At 40.3% G+C, this 17418-nt stretch overlaps 1 protein-coding gene across 1 annotated transcript in view; it reads left to right on the top strand.

Annotated features, from left to right (window-relative positions):
- LOC111673455 (glucosidase 2 subunit beta-like) overlaps positions 1 to 17418 on the top strand; it is a 119648-nt gene that overhangs the window by 14812 nt on the left and 87418 nt on the right. The window contains exons 7-8 of the mRNA XM_023431211.2: positions 2146 to 2212; positions 6594 to 6672. Of these exons, the coding sequence (XP_023286979.1) occupies positions 2146 to 2212; positions 6594 to 6672 (146 nt within the window). The remainder of the gene's footprint in view (positions 1 to 2145; positions 2213 to 6593; positions 6673 to 17418) is intronic.

Raw genomic sequence — 17418 nt, forward strand, 5'->3', positions numbered from 1 at the left:
AACTGTATTTTCTACTATATATATCCAGAAAACAAGCCAACCTGTAAGATGAAATAAGCAAATGCAAACATTGTGAAAATGATAAGGTGAATTTTGTAGCTTCTTGCCATTCGAAGCTTCTGCCATATCAGGTCAGTTTGTTTAAAATATCCTGAAAAATCATAAGTGGGGACCTTGAGACGTCTGCTGAGAATAAGGCATTGGACTCTGTCACTGTAATCACATCCCTGATGAATTTATGAGCAAATTTCATTTAGTAAGTCATTGATTGAATGCACTGTGTAGGATAAAACACTCATTTACAGACTGTCTTTGTATTTACAAAGTCTCCGTCAAGTAAAAAGTCAAGTAAAAGATACAATACAACACCTGCCGCCCTTTGATCCATTTCCACTTTTTCCTCTCACAGAATGAGGTAATTTCCTGCCTGGAAATATTGCTTATAGTGTATGAAAGAATACAAAATGTGTGTATTGTTAGCCTTGGAGTGCAGAGCCTACAATAACAAAGAAAGCTTTATATGGATAACATGGTCTGCAGCCCAGGCAAAGATCTGCAGTCTCCTGCTGATATGTTCCATTTTCTCTGTTCTCTTTGTGCCTGTCTTTATTTTACGAGTGTGCAGTGCTATCGCCAGGGCAACATGGGCGGATGAGTGATGGTATCCATTAGTAAACATAGCCCCCTATATGTGCCATTGGCCTAAAGAGCCAATGTCTTGAACCTCCTTTCTCTCTTTTCTTCACCCTCCTACTCTCTCCTCACTTATTTTCCACATTCTTCCCCACTCTTCCTCTTACCTTTTACCACATTGCCCACCCCTACCCCAACACCCCCCTCTCCCTCTTTTTCTCTCTCTGCCTTCCTCTCCTCCCCTCTCCATCTATCCTCCTTATGGTTGTTTTTCATAGCTACAGCGCTGCAGTGGAGGGAGGGATGAGACCATTTCTCTTCCTCCTTCGTGCACTCATTTTTTCGTGAGACACAGCGATTAGAGGATGGGTTGAGAATGTCAAGCATTAGGTTGGGAATAGAGCGCTGTTCAAACAAAAGGAAGAGACCACTAATATGACAGATGCTGTGTGTATTGCAGAAGAATATTAGCAAATCTTGTTTTTTCCCCTTGGCTGAGTAGAGTCAACAACGGGGGTGAGGAATCTGGCTTCTCTATAGACGTTTGCTGCTTCCAGTCATATTGTGGGTGACAAGATGTGGTGTATAATCTTGCATCTTTTAAACTTAAATCCAAAAAACAGCATGACTTTATAAATATGGATTTATGGTTCATTTTGGCAAGGCTGAGTTCATGAACTGGGGTTTATTTATTTATTTATTTTATTTTTTTAAGACCCTTTTTTTTTTTACACCCCCACAGTACACACTCAACACAGACTCTCTACTGTACATTAGAGGGGAAAAAAATGCTAATTTCACAATTAGCTTTTCTGTAATTAGTACGGAAAGGTAATTGCGGCGGATGTGCAATTAGCATTATGTAAAGTGCTTTTCCCCAGACTTAGGGGCCAATCAGTTTGCCCCTTTACATTCTCCGTTCTGCTGATGATGTGGGAGATGCTTAGTGTCGAACATAAGAGAACTTCCTCTCCCTTCCCACTCCAATGAATGCGATTCACAAAATGAATCAGTTGGGGTCACATGCTCGCTGGAAAAGGGGGTAGAGGAAGTTTTCGCGTCTCCTTTTCATCTGCACTGTGAATATGAATGGAGAAGAGGGAAATCACTGTCATACCAGCCGTTCCAGCACAAAGCCTCCTGATTGCATTCTGGACTCTGACATGCTTTTTTTTTTTTTCCTACAGGGAAACCAAATGTTCTTGCACAGCGTGACTGACTCATTGCCTGATTGCCCAAACCCCCCCCCCCGCTCCCCATATTTTAAATCCAACTCCAGCTCTGTTCTTTTCTCATATCCCTGCCTCTCAGTTTGCAGTCAGATGGATTAGTGTTTATTGCGCTGATTGGTGATTAAAGAGAACATCCTACATAATTTTGTTATAAAAGATATTGCCTCTTTGTTATCACGGCTCATTGTGCTCATGATGTGAACTGCTAGAATGTGGTTTCTGTAAACTATCAGGTATTTTTGCATTAACCCAGATATGATTTGTTTTTGTTTTTTTTTAGGTCTCAGACATCAGAACAGCACAGTAAACAGCATTTTCCAGTTACTGGACAGCAATAAAGATGGCAGGTAAATAACATGCTGATCATTTCATTGTTGACATTTGAAAACCACGTGGCCCCAGTTTTCATGTTTGTGTTTTTCCCTGCGCTAACTCATTTTTAGAAATGTCTGATGTGGGATTCTTAAAATGTTAATAAATAATAGAAATATGTTGTAATAATAGTTTGGCTGGATTTAGATAAAAACGGTGTTGGCAAAGGTTTTTAGATGATAGGGAGTCTTTTTTTTTTTTTTTTTTTGAAGGCCACCACTGATATTTTTATACTGAAACAGTTTCTCCCTCAGGATTTTACTCTTGCCAGGGTGAAAATGCTTCTGTCACAGTATTTAGATTGCTATGAAATCCAATACTAAAGAAATTCTTAAAGCGTATTTGCTCTCAGTTTTGGGCTTTTCTCCTCCTTCTGTGCAGGTTTAAAAATGTAGCACAGCGGGTATGAAGACTGGGGAGTGTGAAAAGAGCAACAAGGTTGAAGATTTCAAATCTGACTTCACCTTTTTTCTACCAAATGATCCACTGAGCTTCTCAGGCTGAACTAGTGGTTGCTAAAATGAGCAAGCTTTAGTGAGATGTATATAGCTCAGAAGATATGACTGACATTGTCATTTCAAATCTTATTTTAAACTATAAAAATAGTTAACAACTCAAGAAGTAGGGCTACTCGAGGATCTTGGAGTCTGTAAGATTTCAGGTAAATTTAGGTGTTTCAAAATATTTTTCAATGGTAAACTTCACTGATTAATTAACACCAGCTAATTACATAAAATTGCACAAAAACTGAAAAAACAGCCATCCTGTAGAGCAGGTATTTAGTTTTATAGACAGCATGAAAACAAAAATAGTTTTGCGTAACACCCTAAGGAATCACTGTACTGTCTGCCATTGTGGATAAGAGTCGATTTAAGAAATATTACCATGTCAGATGGAGCCACAAATTCACAGAACTCATGTTCACTGACTTGTAATTCTCAAAGTCCTCAAGAGAAAACCTGCTTATGGAACAAAAACAACACAACAGATGAGTAAGATAAAGAAGGTCCAGAGCACTGGGTTAAAATGGTGACTCTTATTTTGGCTTTTACATTTATTCTGTCTGCTCATGCTATAAGATAAATGGGTTTTTCACGAGTACCCAATTCACATCAATATGTATATGTACTACATTCATTAGTTCCACCTTAACTTCTGATGCAGTGAAGTCTCATCAGTCTGAGTTGAGTGCACACATCTCATTCCCTGAAACTCCTACACCTATTTGTTCTTGTGCAAACTTCAAAAAGTAATTCATTGCTTTATTTGTGTTGTTTAATCTTCACGTCCCAACAGACCCACTTGTCGTTCCAACCCCCCCCACCCTCCCCACAATCTCCCAGCTTCCCCTCAGCCACCCAAGCTGCCAAACATGCTGTTGTGAGCAGTGTTTAACCACTGCCAGCTTTAAAGAGAATGGCATCCATTTTGCTTTCCAGCAAGATACGTAAATTTGCTGTTGACTTGCAGAAACGTAGAGCGCATGGTACCCAATGAGCCTGTCCCCCTTCATGCTTTTTCTCCACTGCTTCCTCGCCCTCACCTTCCCACACCACGCCTGGAAAAAAGAAAAAAAATCAATACTACTTAAGCTAACTGGGCATATTCTCCCAGTAAGGCAGTGGGGCTGGGCATAGTAAACTGAAAGCGCTATAAAACATATGGCTGCATCGAGGATGAAGTGCTTGTGCAGCGATTTTCCAGGGAGCGCTATGTGCCCACTTATGCATTCCTGCGCCTGGATGTGTACCATTATTCAGCCCTTCTGCCCCCCCAATCCCTTCCCCTTCCCTGCCCAGCCCTGCCTCCATCCATCCACTCTATCCCCTCCATCCCAAGTGGTGTCTCTCCACGGGCTGCGCTTAAACAAACACATTACTAAGCTGAAAATATCTGCAAGTGCCGCTTATTCCTATACTGCCATTGTTTCAGTCCGTCAGTCAATGGGATTCGGTGAGCTGGCTATCTTGAGGCAGGACATGTATTGATGCCCTTTTGAATAAAGCAGGAGGTGGAGGCTTTGTATATGTATGCTACATCACCATTTTTTCCTGTAAGGCTCTGCAGCTCACACACCCAAGTGTCAAGCTTGATTTAGCTGCTGTTATGATAAATGCAAAGTCAAAAGTCACCGGTATACCTGCTGCTTGCTCATCGCCAGACAATTTGCTGACTTTGAACCGGATTAGCATGCACATTGCAGACTCTTTATCTTGTACAAAAAAAGCTCCTGGCTTTGTCCCTAATGACACTTAGCAAAACACTACCCCGTTCTTAATCCACGCAATTGGAATTGCTAATTATCTTTAATGCAGATTCACAGATAATTGTTCTCTCATTTATACTGTGAACTAATCTCATTTTTGTGTCCATTTAGCCACCAATAATTGCTTCATGGAAAAAATAAAATGGCAACTGTTTTTTTTCAGGAAGTTTTGAATTCTCTCTGAAATACATAAGATTATGTCAAAAGCTAACATGCTGCTCACGATCAGCATTATTGTATTTTAACTCTGCAGAAATGTTGTTGCTGCGTTTGCTACATTTGTTGGTGAAGATTCAGACTGAAAGTTTCTTCCTATCAGTTTGTACTATGGGGAAAAATTTCTCCCCCCACATATTGGTCATTAAGGTAGCTTTTGGACTCTCTCACCGCCATTTCATCCTCAACCTTCCCAAGCACCACACACAAGTGCAGCCCACTGTGCCAGCTGGCAGGAAGTTGGCAGCCCAGTGCAGGATTAACTGGTACCAGTATGCTGGCCTATAAATAGAGTCTACCAACTGCTTCAGGAAATGAACCATGATGGAGCCTCCCAAAGGCCCACGAACAGGTTGTGCTTTTTATCCCCTCCCCTCTGTCCAGATTTATCAGCGCATGTGTGTGTGTGAGAGAGTGAGTTCCCTAATGTTCAACACTGTCTCTCTCAGTGAAACCTGCTGAAGGTGTGCATTGCAAAGCACCTGCTCCTATGATGCCATGGTGTATATGTATATAAATGCCCTCTGTGATTGGGGACACTTTTCTTTGCGTAAGTTTTTCAGAGCTGCTGCTCTTGTGCTGCCTCACAATGCAGAGAGCCATTGTTTTTCTCCAGCACTTACCCCAAGCATTGATCCTCTGTAGTGGAACAAGCTATTCGCTTTGTATGTTTGCCTGCACTTCCACTTTTGATGGACTCCCGGGATTGATCTTGGCTATGCAGTCATTATCTCAGCTCAGTAGTGTTAGTTTAGGTGGAACCTCTGGAAGAAAGACACCAGCAGGGAAGAATGGTTGAAGAAAAGCTTTAAGTGTTCTAGGATAAGAGGTGGTGTGTGTGATTTTGATTGTGCTGTGTGTAGTGTTGTGTTGTCTGGCAGTCAAAATGAGATAGGGTAAGAGGAAAGAAATCTCTTTTACACAGCCTGTTCAAGGGAGGATTGTTGCGCCATTACTCCGCCTCACTGTTCTGTGTAAAAGGTACGAACATGGAATGGGGGGCGTTGTTGTTCCACCTTCATGCCGGCAGCGGAGGTAGTCACAGAGCCAGATTGACATTGTTGTGTTACACGTCACGCCTCAAATTCCAGGATGCCGGCATAAAATCACATATAATTTGTTGGCGATGTTTGGTTTACTGTAAATAAGCAAAGGTGGCATAAAGACAGAGATCTCCTCAGCGGCAATATATCTGTATATCAGTATAAAAGGGGTTAGAGAATCTGAGTATATACAACGGGGAATGAGCCCATTCTGAAGAATGAGCTAACCCAAAAACGAAAATGTTCAACTTGCTCTCACATTAGGTGAAATACCAGTAAAGTTTGTCTACGTAGAAAAACAGAAGTACAGACTGGTTCATTGATAAGTCAGATAACTCCAAACGGCTTGTGCACCAAAATCTATGTCTTGTGAAGCCAAAAGATCATGCTTCGCATCAAAAAGTGCACTATTTACTTCATGTCTTCAGGGTTTTGCAAACTCAAAAAACCGAAGTCCCTCTATAGCAAGTGAGGTTGAAATGTCTTGTGAGTCCTCAGGTGCTCTGGCATACATACATACCTTATGTACAGGTTATTGGTCTTAGTTGCAGTGGTGAAGGCCTCAATGTGTGTATCATGATGGAACCAGCCAATTATATACTACTACTGCTACTACTAAATTATCTAATAATACATGATCTAATCATGTAAATCATAAATCCTGTGAATCATTATCATTATTATTATAAAATCATTTTTTTGTAGGATCAAGATAAAACAAACCTGACTGGGATGTGTCTCATCGTTGCACTAAATGACTAACACCAACTCACACTATTGTCATCTGTTTTTTTTTTTTTTTGTTGTTTTTTTTCCTTTTAAACACAACAGTATAACAGTGGATGAACTCCAGGCTAAAGTGGCACTCATCCATGATGAGGAGCGGGTTCTCTCTGAGGATGAAGCCGTGGTAAGTTGTCTTTTATTCATACAGTTTATACTACAATGCTGGCAGGTGTAGTGAAAGGCTAACGAGGATTCCTAACAAAGTGATGACAGATTTCGGTACCGATGTTCTATGCTAGATTAGAGAAATGAGTGTGACCTAAATTAACACCCCTTTGATGCCGTCATTAGATCAGTTAAATGCAAATGCTCTCACAGTGAAGTGCTTTATACTGAATGATATGATTAATGTTGTGACAAAATAGAGTAGCTCCCACACAATTCTCCTGAAATGTCTCCCCCTAATGTTTCCCCCGAAGGTAAAGCTGCTATTTTTTTATATATTTTTCTCACTGTCATTTAGTCCCATTGAAAGACTAAAACCAACATCCATTAGTCCATATCCGGATCCTTTTACAACTACCTGTGTGTGACACTCAGCCCCAAGCTCATGCATTCACGAATCTTAAAATTAAAATGGGTCACAAATATAAAATTTTCAAAAGGGTTAAATAATTTTGGCAGTGTAGTCTTAAGCAGATGTTACACAAACAGGAGTGAGTAATACTTTTATTTGGGACTATTTTCAGCGGGGGATTAATACACATTTGGTGCATTAGTGAGTATTTATAGCATCAGGACAGTGGATATAGGCGTAACTCAAAATGACAAGCTGCCTATTGTATCCCACCAACATGATCCATGCATACACCATATCCTTCTGCACATAATGTAAATAATTAATAATAATAATTAATAATTAATAGAACCTACCTAATATTAGCTGTTTAGTTTTTTTCACGTTTACCAAACAAGCTGATATATTACACCTACATCCACTTTGCCTGCTCTGTGCATTTTGTATCTTTCTTGGATTGAGTGTCTATTTGCCTGGGTTGGCTGTTTTCTCCACTCATACAACAGGGTCCCTTCCATATTCATTTGAATTCTGAACAGGACGAGCACAGTTTCCCAACAGTGATTTTCCCTCAAGCTGCAATGTGTGAGAACGTGGCTGTCTGTTTCACTTTAAACTTGTTGAGCCTCCCTCTAACCAGGCAGCAGATATCAAAATCACTGGCTGTAAACAAAATGGCTAGAGCTCAATTTTTCCTCTTCCTTCTCTCTCTCTCTCTTTCTTTTTCTACTCTAAATGGCAATTGGTATGCACAATCATACACACTTGAACAAAAAAAAAACCAGCTGCTGGGTTCTCCTACGGCAGGGCAGGAAAAGTTCAGAGATGTTCAAATTTTTTCACAAATTAAGTTTGATGTATGTACAGGTAGAGTTAAAAATGTCCTCCTCTCTGTTAGGGGTGACGGTGTGTATTTTGCGCTGGCTGCTTCCTAATTTTAGCTCCAGTAAAATGTCCAACTTGAGAAATTGTTTGGAGGTTGTGGTTGTGGTTGGTGTAAAACAGAAAACACCCAAGCAGCACCAGAGCTGTAACCAACATGAAAGGGATGAGAGAAATCAGTGCTCATTTGTTATTTCTGCTGTCGAACGGGGAGGCATTCCTAATGAATTCAACTGCATCTGAAGAGGATGAATCAGTATGAATATGCATGAATATGAAAATTTGTACTTAACTGCAACCACAACAAACGGTGATCAAGCTGGGCAAATTAAACAGGGTGCCATTGACAGTAGTTAACAGGCAATTTACATTAAAACTGACAAGCGGCCCCGTGTTAGCACCTTAATCAAGGTCCAAGGGCAGCAACAGTTGTACCATATAATTCTGTGTATTGGGAGGGATTTAGATGAGTGATTTTGCTTTCTATCAGTCTATTAATTCTTTGTTATCACCTCCTTAGCATTTCTATCTCACAAGTATATTTTCTGGCAACTTTAACATTGCACTTATGTCACTGAATAGCTAGTGCATACTAACAAATATGTGCAGATCCTTCCAGGTTGATGAATAAATACCACAATTATTGAAAGTACAGTATAACACTTGGTCTTGCTGCAGTTTTCTTTTGTATATATTGACAGAAAGGGAAAGAGAGGGTTATTTCTTCATCTGTGGTATCTGAATACCTTGATTACTTTTCTTCTGTCACATGAATAAAGCCAAATGTATATTTTTTTTGCACGCTTATTTAATATTTTTCACTTTCACACCTTTTTATTAGTTCCCCCTTCTTTTTCCTTTCTCTTAAGAAGCTTTGGCCTCCACAGAAAATTCAGTTTCCACTTCAGCGGCCCAGATAATTCAAGAACAGAGAGGATTTTCAGGAGAACAATTTGATGATCAAAGGAGGCACTCCACTTGGGAGGGAAAAGGGATATTCTGAAGTGGCGCTAACTTGGTATTCTGTCATTATGTTATAGCCCTCCATTCCTGTAGAAACCGCTGTTAATGTCGAGTCAAGTTCACTCACATTTAGAAGGTAATCATAGGCATCCAAGAAGAATGTCTTGTCACTGTCAAAAAAATACTGCCGTTCTCGTCGAGCTGTCTTCTTTTTCAGTACGTTAAACACAGCATCAACCTGAACACATATCATTTCAATACCCAAACTGAAACATTTGCACTAAATCAGCATCTTGCAACGAGCGGGCTGTCCTCCCTATTGGCATTAACCATAGGAAAATACATTCTCAGAAGCACCGATGTGTGACCAAGTTCAGACTGTAGCTATGAACAGAGGAAATTGCCTTCTCTCAAGAAATATGCATTAGTGCAGAGGTGAATTTCAGTTATCCATCTACTACCCACCCACCTCCCTTCAAAGCCCCTTACCCAGTCTACCAGAAATGGAGAGACTGAGCATAGAATGTGTTTTTCTATTTCTTTTCAACAACAGAAATGCAAGAAATCCCCTGATTAAAAAAAAAAAAGGCCACCTTTGGTGTTCAAGCACCTTTTAGCGTCAGTAAGAAGAGAGCAAAGTTGGAGGAATTTCACTTTTTTAAAGTGTGTAGATGAAAAACATTGCTGTGGAGCTGTCTCCTTTTTCAGTATGTTAAACACAGCATCGACCTGGACACATATCATTTCAATACCCAAACCGAAACATTTGCATTTAATCAGCATCCTGCAAAGAGCAGACTCTCCTCTCTCTTGGCATTAGCCATAGGACAATACATTCTCAGAAGCACTGATGTGTGACCAAGCTTGGACTGTCGCTATGAACAGAGCTGCAGGAAATTGCCTTCTCTCAAGAAATAGGCATTTGTGCAGAGGTGAATTTCACTTATCCATCTACTACCCACCCATCTTCCTTCAAAGCCCCTAACCCAGTCTACCAGAAACGGAAAGAGACTGAGCATAGAATGTGTTTTTCTTTTTCTTCTCAGCAAGAGAATGCAACAAAAAAGTGAAAGAACCAAGAGTCCAAGAAAACCCCTTGATTGGGGGAAAAAAAAAAAGGCCACCTTTGCTGTTCAAGTACCTCTTGGTGTCGATAAGAAGAGAGCAAAGTTTTAAAAGTGTGTAGGTGAAAAACATTCCTCAAGGTGCATGAAAGGATGGGAATTCCCAATAACAGCTTGCTAGTGGGTATGGAAATCTTGCTTGTTTCACAGTTAAATAATATTGGCTATACCCCAGGGGTTCCTATATACAGTAGAAGAGCTGACATTAGTTGGTAACAAGGCAGAAATGAAGACAGTGTAGCTACTGTAGTGTAGTTGGGAGGTAGTGGTGCATGGACAAAGGGAAAAACAGAACTTTAAGGATCTCATTATAATGAACGCTTTGGCATCCCATAACTGTCTTCAGGAAATCCTGTAATGTTATAGCACCGGTAGATTCCTGTATCCAGCTAAATACTATTTGTCATTGTTATACAGAAAACCACATTTTACAACTATGTTTTACAAGTTTATGGTTCATACCGAAGAAAATCTCGCCTCCATGTAGTAGCTGTTCTGGAGCTTGAAGTTGTAATGGACTTGGAGATGTTCAGATTTCCATTTATTACTTTTGAGATTGAGATTTTTTTTGTCAGCTGATGTCTCCAAGTCAGTTTTAATTACAATTCTGATAATTAGATACTCAATATTATATACTAATTTGTCCCAAAAACTAAATACAGATACATTACAGTAAGTTAGTGCTGAAGCAATTATTTTTATTTTATTGTCAGTTGACAAAACACTTTTGAGAATTGAATAAGCATTTTAAAGCATTTATCAAGCAAAAAGAAAGGGTTCACAGGTTTGGACTTCCCTAGTTTGAGGATTTGCTCTCTCTCTGTTTTATGTCTCGGTAAATTGAATACCATTGAGTTTTGGTTGCCGTTAGGACAAAACAAGTAATTATTTTCTGACTGACTGATCGACAGTGAAAATAATCACGAGCTGCTACTCTGTACAAAGTTATGTCTAAATACTTCCAATCCATCACATCCAAACTTTATTTGTTTTAACATTAAAGGGACTCTATTAAAGGGATAATTGATATATAATTTACAGTCTTATATATTAAACAGGTAGAAAGCCTTCTCTATGCCGTTGATCCATTTCTGACATTTTTCTGTCATGGTGACCGACTGACAGCATCCCACAGAGCCTAACAGCACCTCTTACAGCAAGAAGGCCTGACGTGACTCCATCTTTCTATCTTTTCAATTTATTTCACCGATTTACACAAAAAAGAAACACTCGATGCCCAATGCCGCCCTTCCACCCCTAGTCACTAACCAACCAAGGTCACCCACTCGGCTGGGCTCTTCACACCATCTGTGCGAGCTGGTTGACATTTGGCCCTAGCCAACACTGAAATCTCACTTCAGAGGGGGCCGTGGCATATTTGCATTCTGTTTTTGAATGTATGTCAAGAGGTTGGATTTCAGCTTTTCTTTTATCTCAAAGGCAAGAAATAACACGTTGACTGAATGTGCAAGATATTAGTGAAGAGAGACACAGAGCGATAAATATTGAATCAGTGTGTAGGCTTTTGAAAAGTGCTGTATACTGTATAATAGCTTTTCACTTTTCAAACAGTGCTGCATATAACTGCCATTTACAGAGTCCAGATATGATACTGACTGTAATTGCTGTGCATTTAATCAATACAAAAGGCCGTGAGGTTATAATTCAAATCACTGCCACGTCAATGCGGAAGGCAGGCTTTACAGTACATCTTTGCCTGATGATGTCTCGCCAGCCTCCAGAAGGGGGCAGCAGGCCTCTAAGTTGAATGCCAGCTAATGGAAAAATGGAAAGTCACATTCACAGGTCATTTAATCTCTTTGTTTTGTCATGGGCTGGGCCTCTAGTGCTGTTTTCCTGCCTCGCTCTCTCTCAAAAAAAAGAGAGAGATATCCCTCCTGCTCAGAAATGAACAGTTCTCCTCTGCTGCCAAGAATTTCCTTTTTCATGCATTTGTAGGGAGGTTTCGTAAGCTTGCAGTTATTCTAGGATTTAATGCGTGTGTTCTGAGGAGATTTTTGAGGTCTGCGTGTTACTATAAGAGCAGTTTTTTTTTTCAAAAACTATTTAACTTTCTGAAATGTCTTACTTTTGAACAATGTCACAGAGTAACCTAGAAGTTTAATATCTGCAGACCTAAGCTGTACTTAGGATTCCAGTCTTACTTAACTGACTATATGGATGTAGGCCATGATGTTTCTTTATAGCTTATGCACAAGCTTGCTATTCCACACTGTGTTTGCTTGTGGATTACATAGTTGTTAAGGTAAACCATGCGCAGCTTACACCTCACTAACTTAGATGTTGGAATGAGTTATGTGCAGGTGAGAATCATGGTAGTAAACACTACCAGCCGTATACAGGTTTGCATATCCGTTTCTGTATTCCAATGAGATTATACTCTTGTGTTAAAAGCCTGCTGGGTATATGAGGCTCGCTGGGCTGCTGGAAAAAGGGGCTTGTCTGCGCCCCCCCCCCCCAGTACCATTCATCACCTCCCATCACACGCGTCATGTTTTTGCTTCCCAGCTGGAGTGCTTTCAAGTTATATAATGCGAAATGACAGGCTGAAACCAGAGGTGGAGTGATATGCGGTTTGTAGAGCTGAGCTAGAGAAAACTGACCTGCTAAAAAAAACGCGGTAACTTGTCATGTTCTTTTGAGATAAGAGGACATTGAGGGGAGGCGGAGGAAGAGGAGGAGGGGTACAATGAATGATTTGGGTGATAACTGTGAAAGACTTTTTTTTTTTATTATTATTTTTTTTATTTGTTTCAGGCTGCACACCTGACACTCCTCAATCTCTTGCCTTGCCCTCTCCCTCTGCACCCCTGATATTCTCCGCACTCGTCTTTTGTTATGTAACTGTCTAGATTGGATGCGCTCGAGGTCGCGCGGGTGGCACAGGTAATGGAACCAGTGGGAGGTCAAAGGCAAGAGAGGGAAGGAGCAACGTGAAGAGGCATCGTTTTGTGCTGCTCCAACAAGTCCTGACAGAGGTGTCTTATATCAAGGGCTGTCCTATTGATCTGTCGGTATGACTGTCTGTTTATATAGAGTACGGTATATAAAATATCTTTCTTTACTTACTTTTTATTTACGGAGTTTGAAAATAAAACGTTTTTTAAAAAATAAAAGAAGCTTAAAATAATGTGCTGTCTATAAAAATACAACCCAGTGTCAGATTTATGAAGTTGAATCATACAGCTGTGTTTCTATCGCTTTGACTTCATCGCTGATAATTCTGTCTTACAAGCTGTACTGACAAAAAAGCCTTAAAGCAAGCTTAAGGCAATCATTTGTATTCTTATCAGCTTTAACCACTTGACAAATACTATTGATGTTGCACCCGTGTAACTGCAGCTCCCGAGAACATGGTACACACTGTACAATGGGACAATCTATGCTAGCGCCTCCCAAGTGAATGCATTGATCAGTGATCTTATACTGTATCAGAGGAACAGAAAGCGTGTCATAGCAGTGGAAGCAGTCTCTGAATATCCTGCTAACATTTCAGGAGCATTTTTGAGGGATTATTCTAAAGTAACGCTAATGTCAGAAAGTGTCAAGGTTGTAGCGAAACAGGATGGAGGACTTGAAAGCAGACCACAAAATCAGTAGATGCAGATCAGAGATTTATTAATAAAGAAAAACACAGAGGTCTCACTAAGATGTGGAAGCAAAAAACAGGCTGGTGTTGCATTTAGAGAATGGATAGTAAATAGTGACGCTGATATAAATTTGCAAACAGTAATACTAGATTACACGCAGACCCTATTTCCTGTGAATCCGTCATACAATGGAAGACCTTTTCAGTTCAGGGCAGCAGTGGCCGGCTCTACCACTAACAATGAAAAATAATACGTGAAGAAGTAATTACAGAATGTAAATACATTTAATCTAGATTGTTGAAATAAATGGCGACTGTAAATAGTATCAAAAATGTCATGAAAATCTTCAGGAATATAAAAGGAAAATTCTGGTAACATTTACATAAATCTTTTCATCAGCTTGTATCGGCTTGTATCGGACTCCAAACAAAGGTAAACGCACAGGTAGTCATTTCGTCTTGATTAGCCAATGTAGCTGCAAAGGGCTCAACCAGGGATCAACCACAATTATGAGAATTAGACCCAGCTTGAAAAACACTGGGATTTCCCTTTTTTATAATATCAAACTGATTAGTGCAATGAACTTTTTTTCACTCTTATGCATTACTTGAAACATAATCCTTCAAACATGTAAATCTAAAACTTCAACAACTAATTTTCTTAATTTCTAATTACATTTCTCTTGAAATCATTAACTTCGAAAGCTTTTTTTTTATTTTACAACAATAGCATGCTATGATTATCACAATAGGTTTTCACTTAAAGTCAATAAAGAGTTACATTGAATTACTGCCCAGCCCTACAGTATAGTTCAGTACAGCTCGTCACACATCCTGTAGATAATACAATTTGAACTGCATTTGTCTGCAGATAAACTGCAGAGTTCAGGATTAAAAAAAAAAAAAAAAATCAAGTCACATCAAATATCCTCTGACCCCACACAGACCACTGGCTCCTGGAAGAACATCTTGTTGAAGAACCTCATATCCTTTGTGGGCAAACGCTTGATGTGTTTTGTGTTTCCATGGTGACCCCACCGCACAGCACATAAGACAATAATGAAAGCTCTCAAAGGCCGCAGGGGCACCACAATAGTGCGTGTCCTCAACGTTTCAGCTATTGTGGCACTTGGAGGAGTTACACAACCTGACGTTCACCCTGAGAATGTTTCTTTCCCCCATCATCTCGGGGCTTTTGAGACCGGCAAAGATTGGGCTTGCTAGCAAAGGGATGACACACGGAATGACAAAACTCCTGTGTCTGTCTGTCAGGCTTGGTCTTTATCCGACTGACATTTGCTGGCTCAGGCTCATCCAGGCTCTGGAGAAGCCAGGGATAAGAGTCAGACACAGATGGCTTTTTCCCTTGCAATTCTGTCTACCGCAAGTTTCAGAAGGGGGGGAAAAAAAAATTTGTTTCCAAATCTTCATCCTGTTTTTACCGACTCTCTGAATTATAATTGCCTCTACAAAAGTATAAGAAACCAGAGAGTATTCACAAACTGCACTAGTGTTTTGTGTTGTTTTTTTGTAATGCGCTGTCGTGCAGTGCTTTATTTTTTTTGTCTGTGCTGACCCAACCTATTGGTGATTAAGGCTTGATGGGGCTGTTACTTCAGCAGAGACATTTCTTGTCCTCTGAGTAAGTCAAAAGAACAATGCAAGAATGTGTCTTGTGCCATTTAAAACTGATGAGCCAAAGCCAGCATGAAGGAGGAGAGGGGAGGTGTAGGTGTTAAATTGATTGGCGAGAGAAAAAAGCATCTGCTTTGCAATAGCTTAACAGTTGCCTCACAAGCACGCCTGCTATTGTTTCCAAACAAGAATACCCACTTCTGTGCCGAGGAGTGTCGCCTTCAGAAGAAATGTGTGAGAGGGATAGAAATTGTTGCATAAGAAACATTTAGAAACATCTTTTTTTTTCAGCTTTCCAGGACCTTGATCTATTTTCTTTTTTCATAGCTGCCTCAACTCCTTTTCTGTTCTCCAGGCAGTTCAGAGTTAATACGTGGGCAGAGAACAAAAGACAGGAGATATAGGGCTGGAGTCAGCAGCTGATCCAATGACAAAAATGGCACCGAGGCGAGAGGGTCCCAGGTGTAGTCATGACTCAAGTAGCACTCCAAGATAGGGGGTTGTGATTGAGGGGGGCAAGGAGCGAAAAAGAAGCATTGGGGGGCATCATGGGAGCTTGCGTCCTGTGTGACAAGCTGCTTGTTGTGTTCATACTCCCTGACAGCAGGAAAAGCAAAGAGACAGGACACCTGACCCCTTCGACCTCCACCAAAGTAAGATGGGACTCAGACTTCTGTTACTGAACAGCAGTGGCATGAGTGTGCACCTCTCTTCTCTCTGCATTTATTTTCGTAACGTTGGTTTGAACCGTTAGACGTCACTAGCATTCAGATACCAGACATTTTTGCTGACTGGAAAGACCAAAATGCTATGAGAAGACATTTGTGTTTGCAGTTTTTTTTAGTTTTTTTTTACATACTGTTCAGTCTTTTTAGATCTGCATGGGCCTCTTACACAAGAAATCAGGTTCATCTGCAGAATGCCCACTGCAGAGACAGGCTACAGTTTGGGCTTGTAGATCTACTACACTGATTATGGGATGCCTACATGTAGCAAGTTAGAGCTGAAACTAATTGGATTGAACTTGCTAGTAGAATTCAATATAAGTAATGGTAATGCTAGTCATTAGACGGGGAAAGGTATTAGCAGAGCATCCGTTATCTTGATCCAGATTCATAAGGATTTGCTCGCTTTACAGTCAAAACCTATAGATCAGTAAATGGCACAAAAATCATCCTTAATTGTCAGAATCTTACTAAAGTCCATCTCTGTATATTGGTGTGAGATATAAACTTCTACGCTGTGGCCAAATGAACGAACACAGTCCCGTATTTGTTATTGTGCACTGCATACAATTATCCCTTCCTCGTTGTCACTTGGAATTAGTGGCTCTCTGTGATGAAAAAAAATCCAGCTAAATGGCCGTCTTCTATTGCAATATTCCACGCACCGCTCATCTTTATTATTTCGCCATTCTTTCAAGTCTAACTAGCTAAGTAATGAAGTTGTCAATCACATATCAAAAGCGGCACCCAGGGAAGAGCGGAATTCCATTATCGGAAACTTTCCTCCTTTTTCTCCCATGAATTATCCTTCGACAAAAGTATTTGAACCCTGTCTCCTATAAATTACATTTATATAAGACTAATTTGTTTTCCCAATTATGTTGCGATGAGGAACATAATTGCTGCGTGAATTATTTCCCGGGCGATGTTTCCTTCTACAGTGGGAAGTGCTACATTCACCATACGTACCGCACGCTAATGGTTAAGAGGTTGTTGGGGGGGGTAGAGGGACTTTGACACCAGAGACAGGGGTGCTAACCCTGAATTCTCTCTGTGGTTGGGTGTATGAAACAAAAGTACGCTGGTTAAGGTTAGGCAAAAATTGTGGTGTTGGTTAAATGTTAATACAGAGGACCCATAAAACCCTTCGCAAATTGTTGTTCCAATCTTTCCCCAACTGTAACCAAGTACTGTGAGTAGCCTAAAGGTAACAATAAAGGGGTTTTGTCGTTGTTTAGTTGCTACGAGCAGATATTTTAGGGAACCTCACCGAATATTTTACTGGTATATCAATTAAAAAATATTACGTTTCCTCTCAAATGTTGCAACTATTAGGTGATTCCCAACTGAGGACCCAGCTGCCACCCCCTTAGTTTATCCTGTGCTGTAAGAACATCACACTATTTCCTTGGAA

Source organism: Seriola lalandi, unplaced genomic scaffold (genome assembly GCF_002814215.2).
Source record: "Seriola lalandi dorsalis isolate HSWRI2012SDOR001 ecotype SW California unplaced genomic scaffold, Sedor1 jcf7180002054919, whole genome shotgun sequence".
Classification (NCBI taxonomy): Eukaryota; Metazoa; Chordata; class Actinopteri; order Carangiformes; family Carangidae; genus Seriola; species Seriola lalandi.